This window comes from Erpetoichthys calabaricus, chromosome 8 (genome assembly GCF_900747795.2).
Source record: "Erpetoichthys calabaricus chromosome 8, fErpCal1.3, whole genome shotgun sequence".
In the NCBI taxonomy this organism is placed as follows: Eukaryota; Metazoa; Chordata; class Cladistia; order Polypteriformes; family Polypteridae; genus Erpetoichthys; species Erpetoichthys calabaricus.
Window position 1 is genome coordinate 16,546,000 of NC_041401.2, and position 19,188 is coordinate 16,565,187.

Sequence of the window (19,188 nt, forward strand, 5' to 3'; positions counted from 1 at the left end):
AAGGTTGGGGACCACTGCTCTACAGGGAAGAGAAAAAAGGAGTCAGTGCACTCTGCCACCTCCTGGCCTGTTTCAGAACTGCCATCCCTCAAGCCCTTTAGCTGCCTCCCATGCGCACGTGTGTGAAAAGCCATATAGTCAATCAGGAAATACAACTGAAATGTGGCTATGAAAAAGCCATCTTGTATATAAACGTCTACACGTGCAAGTGTGTGTGTCTGTCTGTCTGGCCCGGAAGTGAGAGATGGAGTCGGGGTAAGGGCTCCACTTCTGAGGAAACAGAAAACTCACTTGACGGCTAATAACACAAGCAAGGCCACCATGTTGGCAAAATAAAACATCCGAAGAAAGACAAAGTCGCTTAGCCGCTAACATTGGCAAAATGGTATCCCTTTTACTTTTCCTCCCGCTGCTAATGCACAAGCGATGCGAGCACGTCGGCAAAACGAAACCTCCTAGTAGAGAGACGCCCAGAGTAGTAGTTCCTTTGAATTACCTGACATCTCTACATTTCCAATTTTTTTTCTGATGAGTTCAATAGTTTCTAGGACCCCAGGCTTTTTACAGCACGGGCTTACACAGCTAGTATTAAAATAATGGGTTTTTAGCAGGTTTTTAAAATGATCCACAGGACTAGCCAGATAAATTTCTATCGGTCAGCTATTCCGGATTTTAGGTGCATAACAGCAAAAGGCCGTCTCACCGCTTCTTTTAAGTTTGGCCCTTGGAATTCTGAGCAGACACTCATTTGAAGATCTAAGACATAGGATGGAGCAAATTACTTAAGGCTTTGTAAACCATTACTAGCATTTTAAAGTTAATCCTAAATGACACGGGCAGCCAGTGTAACACTGCTAAGACTGGTGTCATGTGCTCAGATTTTCTTTTCCTTGTTAAGATTCTGGCTGCTGCATTCTCTTCTAATTGCAACCGATTGACGTTTTTCTTAGGTAGTCCTGTTAGGAGTGCATTCCTGCAATCTAGTTGAATAAAAACAAAAGTGTGAATTAATGTTTTTTACCATCTTGTTAAGTTATAAGAGGTCTAAATTTAAATGCTATATTCCTTAAGTGAAAAAATGCAGATCCATTAATCTGATTAATATGTGATTTAAAGTTCAGAAGTTCAGGTCAGAGTCAATGATTACCCCTAAATTCTTTACCTCCATCTAAAGGGATCAAGTTTATTCCTAATACCCTCACTATATCCATGTTTGCCAATCACCAAGATTTGTGTTTTCTCCTTATTTAGTTTGAGAAAGTTTCTACTCGTCCAATCAGAAACACAAGTAAGACATTGGATCAGAGAGCCAAGAGTGTCAGGGTCATCAGGTGCTAGCGACAAATACAGCTGTGTGTCATCAGCATAGCTGTGGTAGCTCACCACGTGCTTTGAGATAATCTGACCTACTGGAAGCATGGAGATTGAAATGGGGCAGTAGACCCAGGAGAGATCCTTGTGGACCACCATATATAGTATCAAGTATAGTATAGTATATAGTATCAAGTATCTCTGAACTACAATCACCACAACTAACAAAGAATTTTCTACCTTTAGATGGTCAGGGAAGACCCCCGTTCACAAGTAACACCCCACTTCCAAGTGCATTTGAAATGAACCACCAGGAACACTGGAAAGCCCTCCACTATATAGGATGGAGGGAAGTTCCTGGCAGTGATTGGCAGGTGGCCCCGCCTCTTGGGGAACCACTCACAGGACACATGGGACATAATCTAGGCATTTTCCACACATAGACACAAAGAAAAATGTACATAATAAACAAGCGAAATATAAATAAATAGCACCAAATTGGAGAAAACAGACAAGAAACACAACTTTGAACCCCAGTGAGGGGAGAATTGCTGGCTGAATCATGACATGTAGTTTGTTACGTAATATTTCTGATGTTCCCGATTAACCAACGACACTATAAGTGACACCATTGTCTAATGAAATTTTCTGGGCAATGCCAGGTAACACAGGTAGTAGGTTTATATTTTGTAATGAAAGCTCAAAGATAAAGACACACCTGGTGACCCCTGCATAATTGTAAGAGGGAAAAAAAAGCAAGACAGTTGTCAACAAAATATTAGGATGTCTTTCCAGAAGGAAGTTCAGAACAAAACTGATTCAAAATGGCGGTGTGGTTTGTTTTAAATGATCACAGCAGGAAGGGACGGGTCCTGGAGGGTGGACCACGGAAGTGACATCATCAGTGGAGTGGTTGTCAGTCTTCCTTTCTGGAACAGCTCCACCCCCTGGATCAGCAGGGTATTACCATCACCAGAGTCAATGAACACTCACATGACAATTTATATTCCTGTCTCAACTTAAATGAATGCTGTACTGGGAGCTGCCATTTAATTTTGTGTTACATTGTGCAAAAACAATTCATATTTATATAGAAAGGCTCTATAATCTTTACTGAGACGTGAACATGCAGTCCCTAAAAAGTTACTGACATGAGCCATTCGGACACAACTAAAATTCCAGGGGTCCTCTGGTAATAATGATTTTCTCCCACCTCCCGGTGTAAAACTAGAACTTCAGAGTCCATGTTGTTTAGCCAGCACTCCATCCACCGCACCACAACAGGTAGGCAGCAAGGCCCTCTAGTGGCTAAGACCTGGAACTGAAAAGCACAAGTCTGAAGGCTCTGCCCTGCTGCTGACCTGGCATGTGAACCTGGCTGCCAGTGGGGGTCACATTGTGGCACTGTAGCAAAACAGATGGTGAATGAGTGAAAGTGTCTCTTTCTTTAATTATTTCCTTTTTTCTTTTTAGGTTCTGACTCTGGCCAGTAATGAACGTATATCATTAACATCCTCCATGAGACTCTTGTTTGAAATCAGCCACCTGCGGGCCGCCACACCTGCCACAGTATCCAGAGCGGGCATCCTCTGTGTCAATCCTCAGGACCTGGGCTTCAGTCCGTAAGTTGTGTTTTGCAGGCCCTTTTGAGATCATTTTGTCCATACTTGGGACAGCATGGACATCTTGTAATGGTGTTAACTCTAAAAGTCTAACTTACTTCAAGAATGTGCTAAAATAATTAATCACTGGAGGAAGACAAGAACACCTCAACATACCAGTGATGAAAGCCAAAGTGGCAGCAGACCCTGCCATGTGTGCTACTCTGGAAATGAAATGCCACCATGAGAAGGAAGTCTTTGTGTCTGATTGTGTTCTGTTTCAAATTTATGACTCCTGTCTGAAGGTGCATTTCTGAATCATTATTTGAGCACGAGGGTATCGTAGGAGGCTGAATCCAATTCTGATGTTAGGTTTCTGTTTCACTGTTGTTTTGATATTGTTAGTTTTAATTTGCATCTCGTTCCAATGCTACTTTGTTTTTTGTCGGTGCCACCATTTTGGGGTGTGGACTAATAATTTGTTGCTATTGTAATGAGGTTGAAGGTCATGACTTGTGATGTCAGAAGCATAATGTTCTAGGAGTCGTGCTGTGTGCTTCCTCCTCATCTGAGTTTGACTGATTTTCCCTTGACATTTACCGCTTTATTTTTCTACTTAAGACTTTTGATTCTTTAGTTGTGCTATTTTGACTCTGATTTAAGATTGTGTCTGTCTTACAATTCATCTCCTGCTCCTCAATTAAAATCATTCCTGCTGTTCTTTAGCAGAACAGATAGAGGATGCGGAGGTGTAAATAGAAACTTATTACATTGTTTTACTCTCATTTTATTAAATAGTTTGAAATGTTTTTCTGTAAATTAAGTAACAATATATTATGCGAATTTTCTTATTTCTCATTAACGGGTGTTTTCCAGTACAATTCACAACCTAAGACCTAACTGTATATGATATGGCATCCCTAATATATATAGTATATATATATATATATATATATATATATATACTGTGGGGAACAGCCCGGACACAGACAGGCAGACACATTCATGTCACCCAACACACATTTATTTACAACTATTACTATTTACAATTGTGCCACATAACCCACAGACTTCCCCAAAGTCCAGGCCAAACCACGATGCCTCACTCTTCAGCCCGCCTCCTGTCTCTCCTTCCAAGATCTTGTCCTCTTCCACCCAACTCCAGCCTCAAATGAAGAGAGGCGGCCCCCTTTTATCACTACCCGGATGTGCTCCAGGTGTGCACCGGCCACCCCACGAACACGCCTCAGTGTGGCGGAAGTGCCGTCTGTCCTCCCGGAAGCACTCCGGGAGTTCCCTCTCTTCTTCTCCCCAGTACTTCCTGGTGTGGTGGAAGCACTGGGGTCCAGGGTCCATCAGGCAGGGGGACGCCCCCTGGCGGTGACCATGGGCCCCTACAGGATTGAGCTTCCAAGCCCTGTACCCGTGGCCCCCAATACAACCAGGGCGGATGCCCCCTCGCGGTCTGGAGGAGAAATGAGCCCTCCTCCTGTCTTCCTGGGCATCCCGGCCAGACTACGAATGCCATGAATGTAATTACCCCGATCTACATGCTGTCAAATAAACAAACCACACACCATGGCGCAACGTAAGAGGCTTTGCCTCTGGCACTGACGTCCAAGGTTCGATTCCCCTAGAGGGGGTGCAGTAAGTGTGTACACCTGATGAGCCCAGAATTAGGGCGAAACACATGTTGCGTACTCTTTGCATTATTTGACAGTAAAACTATTTCAGCCATATATATATATATATATATATATATACTGTATATATTGTCACACACGCGCAAATAGGAGGAAGTTGAGTGGACCACAAGAAGGTAATTCCACACCAGGCCAGGGGTTGGCAGGGTGCGCTAAACCTTTCTCTGTTCTCTATGAATGTCTGACAGCCGCTACACTCTTTCCTCACAATAAATCGTTGTGGACTTCACATCTTTCATCACACAAATATATAGTGACATATTTGCCTCGACTACCCAAGTCTTTTTAACATTTCTCTTTGTGACGAGTGAAGTTTGTGACCTGACTCATCTATATATATAAAATCCCTGTGTGCGTCCAGGTGTCCGTGTGTGGGTGTCTTCTGGTGAAGTGCGCATGCGTGGGGCACGGTGCTATGCGCGATATTACTGTCTGAGAAAGTTAGAGGCATTTTACGGAAATACAAACCAGTATTACTGCGAGAGGAAATTAAAGGTACACAATACAGTGACGCATATTACAGCCACATACAAGCCAGTATTACTGTCAGAGGAGATTAAAGGCATATTACCGACGCGCACGCCTGTATTACTGCCAGAGAAAATTAAAGGTATATTACAGACGTACGGACGTATATTACGGACGTACAAGCCAGCGGACGTACAAGACGGTATCCTTCAATAAGGGCGCGCACAAAAAGGCGAGCCTCAAAAGGACGACCTCAATTGGGCGCAGCGAATAAAGGCGCGCGTAAATAAAGATCTGCACCTGTTGCTCTTCACATATTCCAGAGCCATTTGAACTAAATTATCTACGCGCCCTTATTGAATAGAGCCGTACAAGACAGTACTACTGTCACAGAAAATTAAAGACACACAATACACGGCGGTAGCCCACTAAGAACGGTCAGCTCAGCAAATAAACATCAACAAAAGAAAGGCTGAAAGAAAGAAAAATACGACCAACAAACAGAATGAGGTCAAAGTCCCTTGCCATTTAATATAGACTGTTCCTACTAATGTTTATGCACTACTGTTCTAGCGCCCATCATTGTAACGGGCTAAATGACTAGTGTTAAATAAATAATCCAGAGACCCGGAGCGTGCAGGTCCCAGGCAGGTGCAGGTACAGGTGTGAATGTGCACACGCCACTCTGTTGTTGATTGGGGTGCTTGGCTGATTGTGCATTCATGTGTAAATGTGGGCTGATTGGTCAAGTGCTTCATTCATATCTCGGGGGCAGGTGGACCACTGCACCCTCACCTGCACCCTGACCGGTGCTATAAAGGGAGCCCGTGTGGCAAAATCAAGAGAGACAATTGGTTGAGCCAAAAGAAGACGGTCTGGAGGATAGCTGGAGAGGCGAACAGTCGGGAGAAAACCACATAGCAGTACCGAGAAAGAGGAGTCAGAGTGACCAGGCCCTGGAGCAGAGCAGAGCGAAGTGAATGGTGCTGTTCAATCTGGATTTTAGAATTGTTGTTTTTTATCCTCCAAGTTGGATTTTTATGGATTCTTTATTTATTGATGCACAATACTTTCTGGACTCTGTTTTTGGTTTGTGTCCTCCCCAACCCTAACCTATCATCTATGGGGGAGGAGCGAAAGCTTTAGATTCGTCAAAAATTTCGATCTCCAGTTATCGATGGATCTCGACGTTTTAGGGTCCCCTGATATCGAAAACATTGATATCTCAATGATGGGTGTTTGTGTCTGCCTGTGTCACAATTTCTTGAGGACGATCTAGAGCTAAAACAGCTGGACAGAAAAATACCAAACTCGAAACTTCAGTCTGTTATGAGATGACATTGTGCTGATTAGTTTTTGAGCCAAATCTGTGCAGGAGAAATTAATTATGAATTCCTTTTGTCAATTGCTATCGTAATGACCTATAAACATCAGAGTGATAAATAAATACTGAAATGTTATTGAAGAGTTCAGGTAACTTGGTTCCTAGAGCACAAAGCCTACTGACGCTCATGTCCAATTTTTTTTGTAAATAAAAGCACAGAAGAACTTGTGTCAACAGTGGTTCTTGCTGACTATCTGCGCCCCCACTTTCCCAGATCATCTTGGTTTACAACTATCAATGGTTCTGTATTTAGGCTGCCTAGGACTGTGGAGCCAACCCAGACTGTCACACTCTAGATAATAACCAGAGGAAAGGCACTGCTGTGGTGGGTTGGCGCCCTGCCCGGGGTTTGTTTCCTGCCTTGCGCCCTGTGTTGGCTGGGATTGGCTCCAGAAGACCCCCGTGACCCTGTAGTTAGGATATAGCGGGTTGGATAATGGATGGATGGATGGAAAGGCACAGTGATCTCTTTATTTAGCCTGTGAAGTTCATGACTAGGAACAATGCAAAAGAGTCTCCATTGTTGTTCCAGCTGCCACCTCGTGGTAACTTTAAGCACTTATGTCCATTGTTATCAGAAATATCCCCAACACAGTGATTCCCACACTTATTCGAAAACACCAATAATGGATAAAGTGACCTAACGTCACCACTGTAGTGACACAATAATGGAAACACTTGATTAAATAATATATGTAACTTGTCATGAGAGCAGATGTCTCTAACATCTATGGCCTGAGATGATTAATATCTCATCCTGCTGAACGTCATATATAGAAATTCAGACTAGACCCATTTTTTTTTTACCATCTTGGCTACTGTGGCTGAGCGAAGATATCTCAGGAACTGGCTGACGTTTTGAATTTGTGGCAAATGTGATTCTGGCATTGAGGTTTGGGGGAAAGAGATCATCTAGGAGCACTTAGAGATAACCCCATACATTCTTTGGCTGTGCAATGATTCAAGATGCAAGGAAAGGTCAGTTCAGGTCAGGTTGGGGAGCCATGCACTGGTACAGTGCGTTGACGCATCCACCACACGACGAAACCTGGGCAGTCCCCCAGGCAGACACACAGTCCAGTCCCACCCTAGAGAAATGACCTTCTATCTGCTGCAGCCAGGTGTTACAGGGGCATCCCCTTCGCCTGGTCCAGCCGCTTGGGTCCTCAACAATGAAGATCACCCTCATGGAATTGCGCCACAGGCTGTAGTGCCGTAACTGACGCTCCCTCACAGTGCAGGTCATGTGCCTCATTTGGAACTCCATGAGCAACACAAAGTCAAACCAGCGGTACCCAAGGATTTTCCAGTGAGACACAGTACTGAAGGAGACCAGCCTTCATCTCAGGTCACTGGATAACATCCATGTCTCACAAACACAGGGCACCAGGACTCTAAAGACTTGGACCTTCATCCTTTTGCAGATATTGGGAGCACCACACACCCCTTTTCAGCGACCTCATGAGCCCTCATGCTCTCCCAATCCATCTACTGACATGTCTCTGGTGACTCTTCCTGTGAAGTCAGTAGATGCAAGGAAAACAAACAAGAAATCCAACCTTATCTGTCAGCAAATGTGAAGGTCGGTGCAGGAATTTCATATTTCATTCAGGAGAGTCCATCAAGACGTTGTAGCGAAATGGTGCCGCTAAGATTCACACCGTTGAAGAGACGGTCATTTATTTATTTATTTGGTGGAGATTCCAGGGCCTTGGCCTGACCTGCACACACACTCACAAACAGAAACAAAAAAACAATAAACACTCAAGACATTGTCATTATACAGTCCAATACAGCAAACGCAGGTGAAATGATATGGCGTGAAGATGAGAATCCCGAGAACAGCTTCCGTAGAAAATGAATGAAACAGTCCTACCGGTAGTCCTGATTGGCGAGGGATGAGCTTTCCAGGAGCGCTCCTTTTGAAGATGCACGACAATGAATCCACCATTATATAACATGACAGGTAGTCACGACACAGTCCATTCATCTAACGTGAAACGATCTAGGGCACAATTGACTTTTCAGACAACACTTTGGACAGGATACACAAAAGACCGATCTTATTTTGCTCTGTCAGGCCTCCCTTTTCAACTTTCCCGCTGGTCTCTTTCGTCCCCAGCAGCCCCTACTTCCGTTCCTGTCATCCTATGCGGGTAACCCCCTTGGGCTGCTGGGAAGTAAAGTTCTCCCCACGGTAACATGCTGCAACGTTCACAAAGGAGAATGTTTAGGACAGTCCCCAAAGCCCTTATTACATTTAAAAATACACACACACATATATATATATATATATATATATATATGTTGTAGCAGTAGGGGGCACTAGAGCTCCCTTGAACCCACAGATACCACTCCAAACACCTGGTAAAACTATAATTATTATTTATTTTATAATAATAATGTGCATAAAGCACCCTCCACTCCACACTACACATACAAGTACACTAATCCAATAATCAATAACAATCCTCCTCTCCCAGACACTTCGCCACCCTACCTCCCAGCTCAGCTCAATGTCTGGGCTTTCCCACAGTCCTTTTATATTCCCTGATCCGGAAGTGTTTCCCATCCTACAGTCCATGAGATTTCTTATCACTTCCGGGTCAGATAAAAAGTCCTTCTCTTCAACCCGGAAACACGTCGTTCCTTCTGATCATATGATCATGACTTGCTTCCGGGTTATAGGGCACGTATAAGTCCTTGAGCCTCCCTGCAGCATCCTCTGGTGGGCCCCACGGTGTCCAGCAGGGTTGGGAATAAAAACTCCATTGTCCATAATTCCCTGCTGGTCTTCGGGGCACTTCCATGCTACAGGGAGGGCTCCATCTAGCAGCCTGGGGGTATTGGCCGGGATGAACAGCCGGCCATCTCCCACAGTATTCCCCCCTCAGCGAAGAATTGTATTTCAGAGCGACCAGTTCCGAAAGGAACGTCTTTCTCCAAGGAGATCCACGTGCCGGGCTTGGGCTTCGCCGTCTAGACTCCCCTAGGGGGAACGTTGTATCGCCAACTCTTCTGCTCCCCTGTCCTCCGAGGACAACTTCGCCTTAGATGACCCGGCCTGTGACACTCATAGCAGAGTTGTGGTCCCCTTGTTATTCTCCCCCTGCGAGACTGGAAGCACCTCGGTACCTCTGGCTCCGTCCTTCTCTCCACTGAGGCAGGTTTATTGGCCGCCCTTACGTTTCCCAACCTGTCAGGAGACCCCCGTTTTATTGTAGGGATCTCCTGTTTAATCTGGGGCTTGTGTCCAGTTTGGGTCTCTCTATTAGCACAAGAGAGCCCTTTTACTGTCTGCACGCCCTTCACTTTTACCTTAATTAGGGGCGGCGTCTTCAGCACCACATTGCCCCGAGAGACAGCACTTTTCAGCTGCTCCGGTTTGACTGGCGCTTCCTCTGCTCCTTCTGTCATCACACCACAATCTTTTTTTGGGTTCGCAGTGACTTGGCACCCGCTACTTTTTAATTGTGGGCCCGAATCGCACTGCGTCCCCTTATAATATACGGTACGGTTTGGGCTTACCTGTACCGCCGAATCAACTAAGACCGGAGCTTCTCGGCCTAATCGCCGCAGGTATTCCTGAAGTCTTCTCAGCGGCGCTTCGGCCGTTGCTCCCATCTCCTCCACACGTTCCTTCAGCTCCTGTAGACCCTGAAAGAAACTACGCACAGGCTCGAGCAACCTTTCGAGATCCCGCAGCCCAATAAAGTTATTTAAATCGGCCTGAGGTAGGTCAGAATCATCATCAGCCTTATCTTCCGGCTGGGAGCCAATGGGCACATCCTGGCACGTGTTCTGTTGGGTCGCGCAAAGTCTCTTGGGATTTGGAGTCTTTAGAGGGACGGGTGGCCGCTACCGACTGACTGTGATCTACCTTTTCTTTTTTAACGGCAGCCCATTCAGTCACATCCCGCCCCTCTTTCTTACTATTATCATTCGGCGCTGCTTAGCTCGCGTACCCCTTCCCCTTCAGGGAGTTCGGATTCGTCCGGGACAAGACGACCTCACTGACGGACCGCTGCTGACCTTCTTCCCGACATCCTTCGGGTGAACTCACGAGACGTATGTTGGCGAATAAGCAGGTCCCTTCCTGGTCAGGTGACTCCTTATTTTGCTGACATTTTTCCCAGCCTGCACCAGGATGGTCCACGTGATCGTCCTCCATGAATAGGCTCCCCAGCTGTAAATCTACAGACTCCTCGTCTTCGCGGCCATCTTGCCAAGGTATGAGACATGTGTCTTTCTCATAGATTATCCCGAACCGCTCGGCTTCTGCAAAAGAAGAAAATACAGTTCCTTGCGCCTCGGGCGTTGTCGCGACACATACCTCCGACTTACGATGGCTTGTTTCAGGCTCCATTAAAGTAGTCCATTGACTGCTCTTTTGTCGCCTTAACCACCATTCTCTCTCGACCTCGATCTCAGCTCTGATTTTCGCAGGACCCGTCAGGTAAGACCATAACGTTGCTGGATCCTCCAGTGGCCACTCCGGTCCGAGGGTCTGTTTCTTTTTAGAAAGCCCACTTTTCTTCCTTGATTTTCGTCCCATTCTGAACCAATACGAGACGAAGCTCTTCACCGGCATACTGATTGTAGTAACGGAAGTTTATACCTCCGTGCTCGAGAACGGTAATGTCTTTAGGTATTCTGCCTGTATTTCTCAGCATTGAGAACACCATTAATCCTGACCAAATCTCCAACTCCATTTGCAGAAATGCAGCCCCAAACGTTCAGTGCTTCACTGTTGCCTGCAGACACTCATTACTGTACCGCTCTCCAGCCCTTTGACGAACAAACTGCCTTCTGCTACAGCCAAATATTTCAAATTTTGACTCATCAGTCCAGAGCACCTGCTGCCATTTTTCTGCACCCCAGTTCCTATGTTTGCATGCATACTTGAATCGCTTGGCCTTGTTTCCACGTCGGAGGTATGGCTTTTTGGTTGCAACTCTTCCATGAAGACCACTTCTGGCCAGACTTCTCCAGACAGTAGATGGGTGTACCTGGGTCCCACTGGTTTCTGCCAGTTCTGAGCTGATGGCACTGCTGGACTTCTTCCGATTTCAAAGGGTAATAAGCTTGATGTGTCTTTCACCTGCTGCACTAAGTTTCCTTGGCCGACCACTGCGTCTACGATCCTCAACGTTGCCCGTTTCTTTGTGCTTCTTCAAAAGAGCTTGAACAGCACATCTTAAAACTCCAGTCTGCTTTGAAATCTTCGTCTGGGAGAGACCATGCTGATGCAGTAGAACTACCTTGTGTCTTGGTGCTGTGCTCAATCTTGCCATGGCATGAAACTGTCTTCCACAACCTCACCTTGGTAGCAGAGTTTGGTTGTTCCTCACCCAGTTTGAAGCCTCCTACACAGCTGTTTCTGTTTCAGTTAATGACTGTGTTTCAACCTACGTGTGACATTGATGATCATTAGCACCTGTTTGGTAGAATTGGTTGATCAGACACCTGACGAGAATCCTACAAAATCCCTGACTTTGTGGAAGTGGACCGATAAGAATTGATGCTGGTCTGAAGGCAAAAGGTAGGAACACCAAATATTGATTTGATTTAGATTTTTCTTTTGTTCGCTCACTTTGCATTTTGTAAATTGATAACAATAAACAATCATTAATTATATTTCTGAAAGCATTCTTTGTTTACAGCATTTTTTCACACCTGCCTAAAACTTTTGCACAGTACTGTGTATATATATATATATATATATATATATATATATATATATATATATATAAGAGATACAGACAAGCAGTCATCTCCTGACATGTCTAAAAAGTCATCTGGTCTGATGAGTCATTCTTCATCTTATTTTCAACGGTCAGACAAACACACATGTGGTGAACATCAAAAGAAGTCTGCAGGCCAAAATGTGTCTTTCCCACAGTGCAGGGTGGTGTGGGTTGCATTTTCTATTCTTTGTGCGGGTCCACTTACTTCCTTAGAGGGCAGACAAAAAAAAAATGCAAATCGCTTTGAAGCGACCCGGGTCATCCTGTACTGAAGCATTGCTATCCTGATAAGGGTATAATTTTTCCCTGAGGTCAATGCCCCCTTTCCCCACGGCACAAGTATACCATGAATAGTCTGAAGAGCGTGACAATGAGGCGTACCATTCTGCTATGGCAGGGGTGGGCAGTGTCAGTCCTTTAGATCCGCAGTGGCTGCAAGTTTTTGTTCCAGCCTCGTTTCCTAATGAGAAGTCAGTTATTGCTGTTGAAGCACGTATTGCTCGAATGACATTTTAGTGGTCTCCCCGCCCTTAATCGCTTATTTCAGTCTTAAACAGCTGCATTCCCTGTTTTTAATGTCTCCTTAATAGCAATAAGATGCAAATGACAAAAGTGGTAACACTTCTCCATCTAACTAATGTTGTCTTATTTTAATTTCTTATTTGTCTTTTATTTTTCTTTTCATCATTATGTAAAGCACTTTGAGCTACTTTTTGTATGAAAATGTGCTATATAAATAAATGTTGTTGTTGTTGTTGTAACTTGTTTCTATTGTGGCAGGCGTCTGGGCGCCATACCCAGCCGGGACGCCTGGAAGGACTGGGAGAGGAACCATACCTCCCCGGGACCACAAGAGGGCAGCCACCCTGGTTAGTATGGGGGTCACGGGAACCAAGCTTAGAAGCGCAACCCTATTGGTGCCCGTGGCCACCGCCAGGGGGCACCCAGAGGATCCTAGAGCCCTGGAAACCAGCACTTCCACCACACCAGGAAGAATGGCGGGAAGAATTCCAGGGTTACCCGGAGTGCTTCCGGATGCTCGTGTGGCATTTCCTCCACACCAGGAAGTGCCGATTGGAAGTTCATTGGAGGCACCTGGATCCGGCTGGAGATAAAAGAGGACCGCCTTCCTACGATCAGAGAGCCGGAGTCGGGTGGGAGAAGGCAACGCTTGGGAATGAGGAGGAAAGACGGCCCAAGGAGGACCATAGAAAGGCCAGGGAAATGAAGGGTGTTTGGTGCAGGAGCACTGTGTGTGTGCGAAACTTGGACTTTGCGGACCTTGTTAATTAAACGTGTGTGTTTTTTAGAACTGCCGGTGTCCGTCTGTTTGTGTCACACCATTTACACCTGTGTGGATTCTTCATGCACCATTTGGTACAGTAAGACCCAAATTAACACTGATACGATATAACGCGGTTTGTTCCAAACCCTAAAAAAATTCGGACGTGAGCGTCAGTAGGCTTTACGCCCTAGGAACCAAGTTACCCGAACTATTCTAGAACATTTCAGTGATTATTTATCACTCTGATGTTGATCTTTCTGATCATAAAATCGGTCACTACGATAGCAATTGACGAGAAGAATTCATAATTAATTGCAGAATTATGGTATTTGAGGGTTCCTCTTGCACGATTTGGCACAAAAACTAATCAGCATTTTGTCATCTCATAACAGGCTTAAGTTTCGAGTTTGGTGTTTTTCTGTCCAGCTGTTTTAGCTCTAGACTGTCCTCGAGAAACTGTGACACGCAGACGGACACAGACAAGCACAGCCATTATCGAGATATTAATGATTTCAGTATCAGGGGATCCAAAGGCCAGGTTTATACTTCGTGCAACGCATGCTTCAGTGGACGCTCCTGCTATGCAAGCGTTTTACTGTTTATACTTGCATGCATACTTTATGTAAATCTGGAGGAATCCACCAGGTGGCAGTGAGAGATATTATCACAGTGAGAACAGGTTCGGCTTTGCTGTGTTGTGAATTGCCTGGAACACCCATTAAATTCTGATGACACCTTAATAATGATTAAATCCATCAATCCAGGGATGTGCCCATTCTAGCTAGCATTGGGCATGAGGCTGAAACTATCCCTAGACGGGGCATCAACTCATCACTCACATACACTGGTGTCATTTTAGTGTCACCAAATCTGCATATCTTTGGAAGGAAACTGGAGCACACTGAGGAAACCCAGCAGGAAAACATGCAAACTCTAGGCAGGGAACACCAGCGACGTGACTCCGTGTGAGACAGCAGAGCTACTGCTCCACCACCATGGCATGTCCATGTCACAACACCAGAACTCTTTCCAGAACTGGTCACCTGAGCAAACTAAGTAACAGGGCAAGAAAAGCATTGGTCAGGGAGGTGACCAAGAAGCCAAAGGTCACTCTACAAGAATTCCAGAAGTCGTGGGCTGAGATGGGACAATCTTTCAGAAGGATGACCATCTCAGCAGCAGTCCATCAATCGGGCATTTATGGTAGAGTGGTAATCTCCCACTTGGAGGTAAAGGACTCTGAGCGCATAAGGACAATGACTAGTGTACTTGCCCTTTTTTCCATTCTTAAGATGCTCTTCATAGTTGTGTTTGTGGGACTTCTTTGCTTTCCAACTTGAGATTGTCAAGTCCAAAGCTGCCTCCTTGTCACCCATCTCATATTCATTCTGGTTTATTATCCTGCCAGTATATCCCGTATGCTGTTGGTCTCCTTTTGACCTGTCAAACTGGTGATGTAGGGTAGTCTGAGATATTCATGAAGATGAAATGATTTCCTGTGCATTCCCATAAGTGTCCCACAGGGGGCCTGGTTAGCCCTCAGATTGAATCCTGGACTTCATTTCAATCTCATGGCAGCTTACATACTCTACCCCATCTGCATGGATTTTTCATGGGTACTTTGGTTTACCTCGAAAATTGTAAAGTTGTACGTGTTGTGTTATTCCTGGTCAGTCCATACCTACGTGTAGTTTGCACGTTCTTTTCCTGTTCTGCATCCTTTTTTCCCTCCATCTACTTCTTCCCACATCTGAAAGATGGACAGATGAAGATCACTGGAGACTTTAAATAATGCTGGTGGGGGTGAAGGTGTGAGTGTGTAGTGGTGTGGTTCTCCATCTATGGTTGGCTATATTCTTGTGCCTGATGTTGCCCATATAACCAATGGACATTTACTTATTTGTCTACAGATACATAACAAGCTGGATCGATACCCGAAAAGCACAGTCGGAAAGAGCAAATCTCACCATCTTATTTGACAAATATGTACCACACTGCTTGGAACAAGTGAGATGTAACCTGAAAACAATAACCCCAATGCCTGAGATCAGCATGGTGCAGGTAGGCCACCCTCGTAGACCTTTTCTCAGGACTTTATGATGCCATGTTGTTGTCACATCACCAAATGCTCCACTGCTCTTTCCCTTTTCAATGTCCTGCCTCACACTGAACAGTGTAGCAGCTTTTCCTCTTCATCGTTCTCCTTTTTCATTGTTAGACTCTGTGCTCTCTGCTTGATTGTCTCCTGACTCCTGAGAATACTCCAGCGGATTCTCCCCGAGAACTCTACGAGATCTACTTTGTTTTTGCTTGTGTCTGGGCCTTTGGTGGTGCGCTCTTTCAGGACCAGGTAAGACCAGGTTTTGTTGGCTGGCATTTCAATTGGTTTCTTGTTATCATTCATTTAACTTTCACTCTGCTGGTTTCCCAAATCACATCCTTTCTTTGAACATCCTTGGAGTCAGAAGTCTATGGAATTATGGTTAAGCTCTAGTTCAGACTCGGGGTGACATGTGTGAACCTTGAACCCGGACACAGACAGACATGTGCTCCAAATGTTCTAACACACAAACATTTATTTTGTAGCACAAACCCACAATGCACAAACTAGCCTCAATAATGCTCTCTCTCTTCTGCAGCCTCCACTCCTCACATGCAAGCTCTGTCCTCTTTCACCCGACTCTGGCTCCTGGAATGGTATGAGGTGGCCGTTTTTATAGCACACCCGGACATACTCCAAGTGCTCCACAATTAGGAACCGGATGCTGCATAGGCATCCAGCTCCTCTTCTGGCAGCACTTCTGGTTGTGGTGGAAGTGCTGTGGACCACAGTTCCGGAGCTGTCCCCCTAGTGGTGGCCACATCCTCCCATAAGGTTGAGCTTCCAAGCTTTGTGGCCCCCATACAATCCAGGGAGGTTGCCCTCTTGTGTTCCGCGGAAGATATAGCCCCTCTCACGGTCCTTCCCATCTCCAGGTGTCCCGGTGGGGCAAGGTCCCCAGACATCTATCACACTTGTAAAGACCCACTTTACAGTGCAAAGCCTGAACTCTTGGGACAGTTTTCTGCTGCCATCTAGTGGATGAAATAACATGATGCTACAAAAGATCATAAATATTTCTATGCGTTTTGCCACTCTAAGATAACTCAAAATTCATATGTGGGGTGGAGACTTCAACCAAAACACAATGCCATGTGAATGAAATGCTGTAAAGCCAGTTTTAGAACAAACTGAAATTGATTGTGATACCGGGCTTTGTGTCGATGACTGTCTCAATACGTTTTACATGAAGGACGTGTACGTGTACTAAATCTGCATCAGTACAGCGGTGGACACTTCACATGCTTTTTTCCTACTGCATTTACGTTGACGTTTTGATATTTACATTGTAGTGGGGCGAAATGATGATGCAGGACAAAAGCAGTGCCAATGGGGCAAAAACAAAAAGTGTTTTAATTTCAACAAAAGCAAAAAGAGAATGCAATTCAAAATGCATCTTTAATCAGTAATAAGTCCTTTCAATCGGATGTTTTTACAGGGATGAAGTTTCCAGCTTGGGTTAGCGCAGACGCCTGGTCAACTTTTAAAATGAGACGCAATCCTCCGGGAGAGGTCTCTTTTTATAGGCTTTGGACCAGAAGTGGCGGGGCTTCTTTTGTCTTGGTGCCTTCTGGGGGTGGTTTCTCAACATTGTGAGGGAAGACGGAGACAAGACTGTTAGCAGCAGCACCCCTTCTCGTCCTGGGGTGGCATTACTTACTTTAGCCAAATCTGGAAAATGACCAACTGGCACACATGTGTGACAACATGTTTCTGTCACGCTTAATAGCATTCTTTCTTGTTGAAACACTTTCAGTGTTTTTGACTGTAGTGTGAGCCTCAGGGCCACCACTCCGCTCTGTAAGACAGCCAGGTAATGAAGTGTGATTCATCACTCCAGAGTCCAATGGCGAGCGCTGTTCTTTAGCCCAATCCAGCTGACACTTGGTATTGCTGGTGTGTAGCTGTTCGGCCATGGAAATCCATTTTCTGAAGCTTCTGATGCTCAGCTCTTGTGCCGATGTTGCTTCCAGAGGTAGTTTGGATCTCTGCTGTGAGTGATGCCACGGAGGAGAGGCCATTTTTACAGGCTATGCACTTTAGCACTTGGCAGCCCCACTCTGTTAGTTTACATGGTCTAACCACTATGTGGCTGAGCTGTTGGAGATTACAATTACAGCACTAACAGTTGACCGTGGCAGATCTAGCAGAGCAGATACGTCATATACTGACTTGTGACTAAGGTGGCAACCTATGACAGTGCCACGTTTAAAGTCGCTGAGCTCTTCAGTGTGTTTTGCTGTGGCTGAGGCAGCGTGTGCTTAATGCTGTATACCGATAATTCTCTTTCCAATCGTTGTAGATCTGTGATTTACACTCAGATACAGTGATATAAATACTCCGAGTGGTGCAGAGAGAGTGATATGGAAAAGATGAACCGCTGTGGCAACCCTTAACGGGAGCAGCTGAAAGAAGAAAAAGAAGGTGCAGTGAGTGTTACAACGCTAAAGCAGTTCTGGTATTTGGAATACTATGGCTATTCCCTGGACCATTATATTGCTACAGGTTAATTACAATCAGTTGCATTACACTAATAAACAATATGCAGCTAGTTTCAGAGTATTTATAAAGCCGCGTCAGGAATGTAGATGTAATAAAGAAAGGGTAACCACACAGGAACAGTAACACTGCTTTGACGCTGGGTGACGCCAGTCTGCAGAACCGAGCAGAGAACTTGTGCATGCCAGGGTATGAAGTACCGTGGAAATGTGCATGGTTTAGGTTTTATACATCGCGATTTGAGCGTGGAAACGTTCGTACGTAACATTTCTGTGCGTACGCACCGTTTATACATGAGGCCCCTGGTGTTTCTGTTCTCTTTAAAGATTGTATTTTGTTTTCTCTGCCTGTCTTTACTGGCGTAGACAGTTCTTTGGACCTCATATCGAGAGTTCACAGCGACATTCCAAATGCAAATTCCACACTTGGAGTCAACTGCAGACCTTCTACCTGCTTAATAGTTAATGAAATAATGAGGGGCCTGCACCCACCTGGCTATGGAAGAGCTTGACAATCAAATGTCCAAATACTTTTGAGCTCCTGGAAATGGGGAGACCACATATAAAAATGGCTGTCATTCCTAAATGGCTCATAATGTTTTTCTGTTAAACCCTTTTGAATTAACGCTGAAAGCCTACACTTCAATCATGCAATTGTTTATTCATTTCAAATCTATTGTGGTGGCATAGAGGTGGCAAAATTATGATAATTGTATCACTGTCCAAACATTTATGGATCTGACGGGTCTGGACCACTCTGTTATGTCTAACTTCAGGCCTATTTCCAAGCTACCTTTTTTGTCCAAACTCTTGGAAAAGGTCATCTATACCCAACTGAAGTCCTTTCTGGACAAACATGCAATTCTGGAAGTGTTCCAGTCTGGGTTTAAAACTCACCACAGCACTGAGTCCTCTCTGTTAAGGGTTTTTAATGATATTCTTTTGACAGTGGATTCTGGTGACTGTGTACTACTTATGCTTTTGGATTTAACAGCTGCATTTGACACGATAGACCATGAGATCCTCATCTCTAGGCTGGAGCAGTAGGTGGGCATCACAGATTCAGCTCTCCAATGGTTTAGGTCCTATC

The 19,188-nt window shown here is 45.0% G+C and overlaps 1 protein-coding gene across 1 annotated transcript in view; it reads left to right on the forward strand.

Annotated features, from left to right (window-relative positions):
* The window catches only part of dnah9l (dynein, axonemal, heavy polypeptide 9 like), a 514,436-nt gene that overhangs the window by 182,504 nt on the left and 312,744 nt on the right, over nucleotides 1–19,188 (forward strand). The window contains exons 30-32 of the mRNA XM_051930607.1: nucleotides 2,785–2,933; nucleotides 15,410–15,560; nucleotides 15,718–15,849. Of these exons, the coding sequence (XP_051786567.1) occupies nucleotides 2,785–2,933; nucleotides 15,410–15,560; nucleotides 15,718–15,849 (432 nt within the window). The remainder of the gene's footprint in view (nucleotides 1–2,784; nucleotides 2,934–15,409; nucleotides 15,561–15,717; nucleotides 15,850–19,188) is intronic.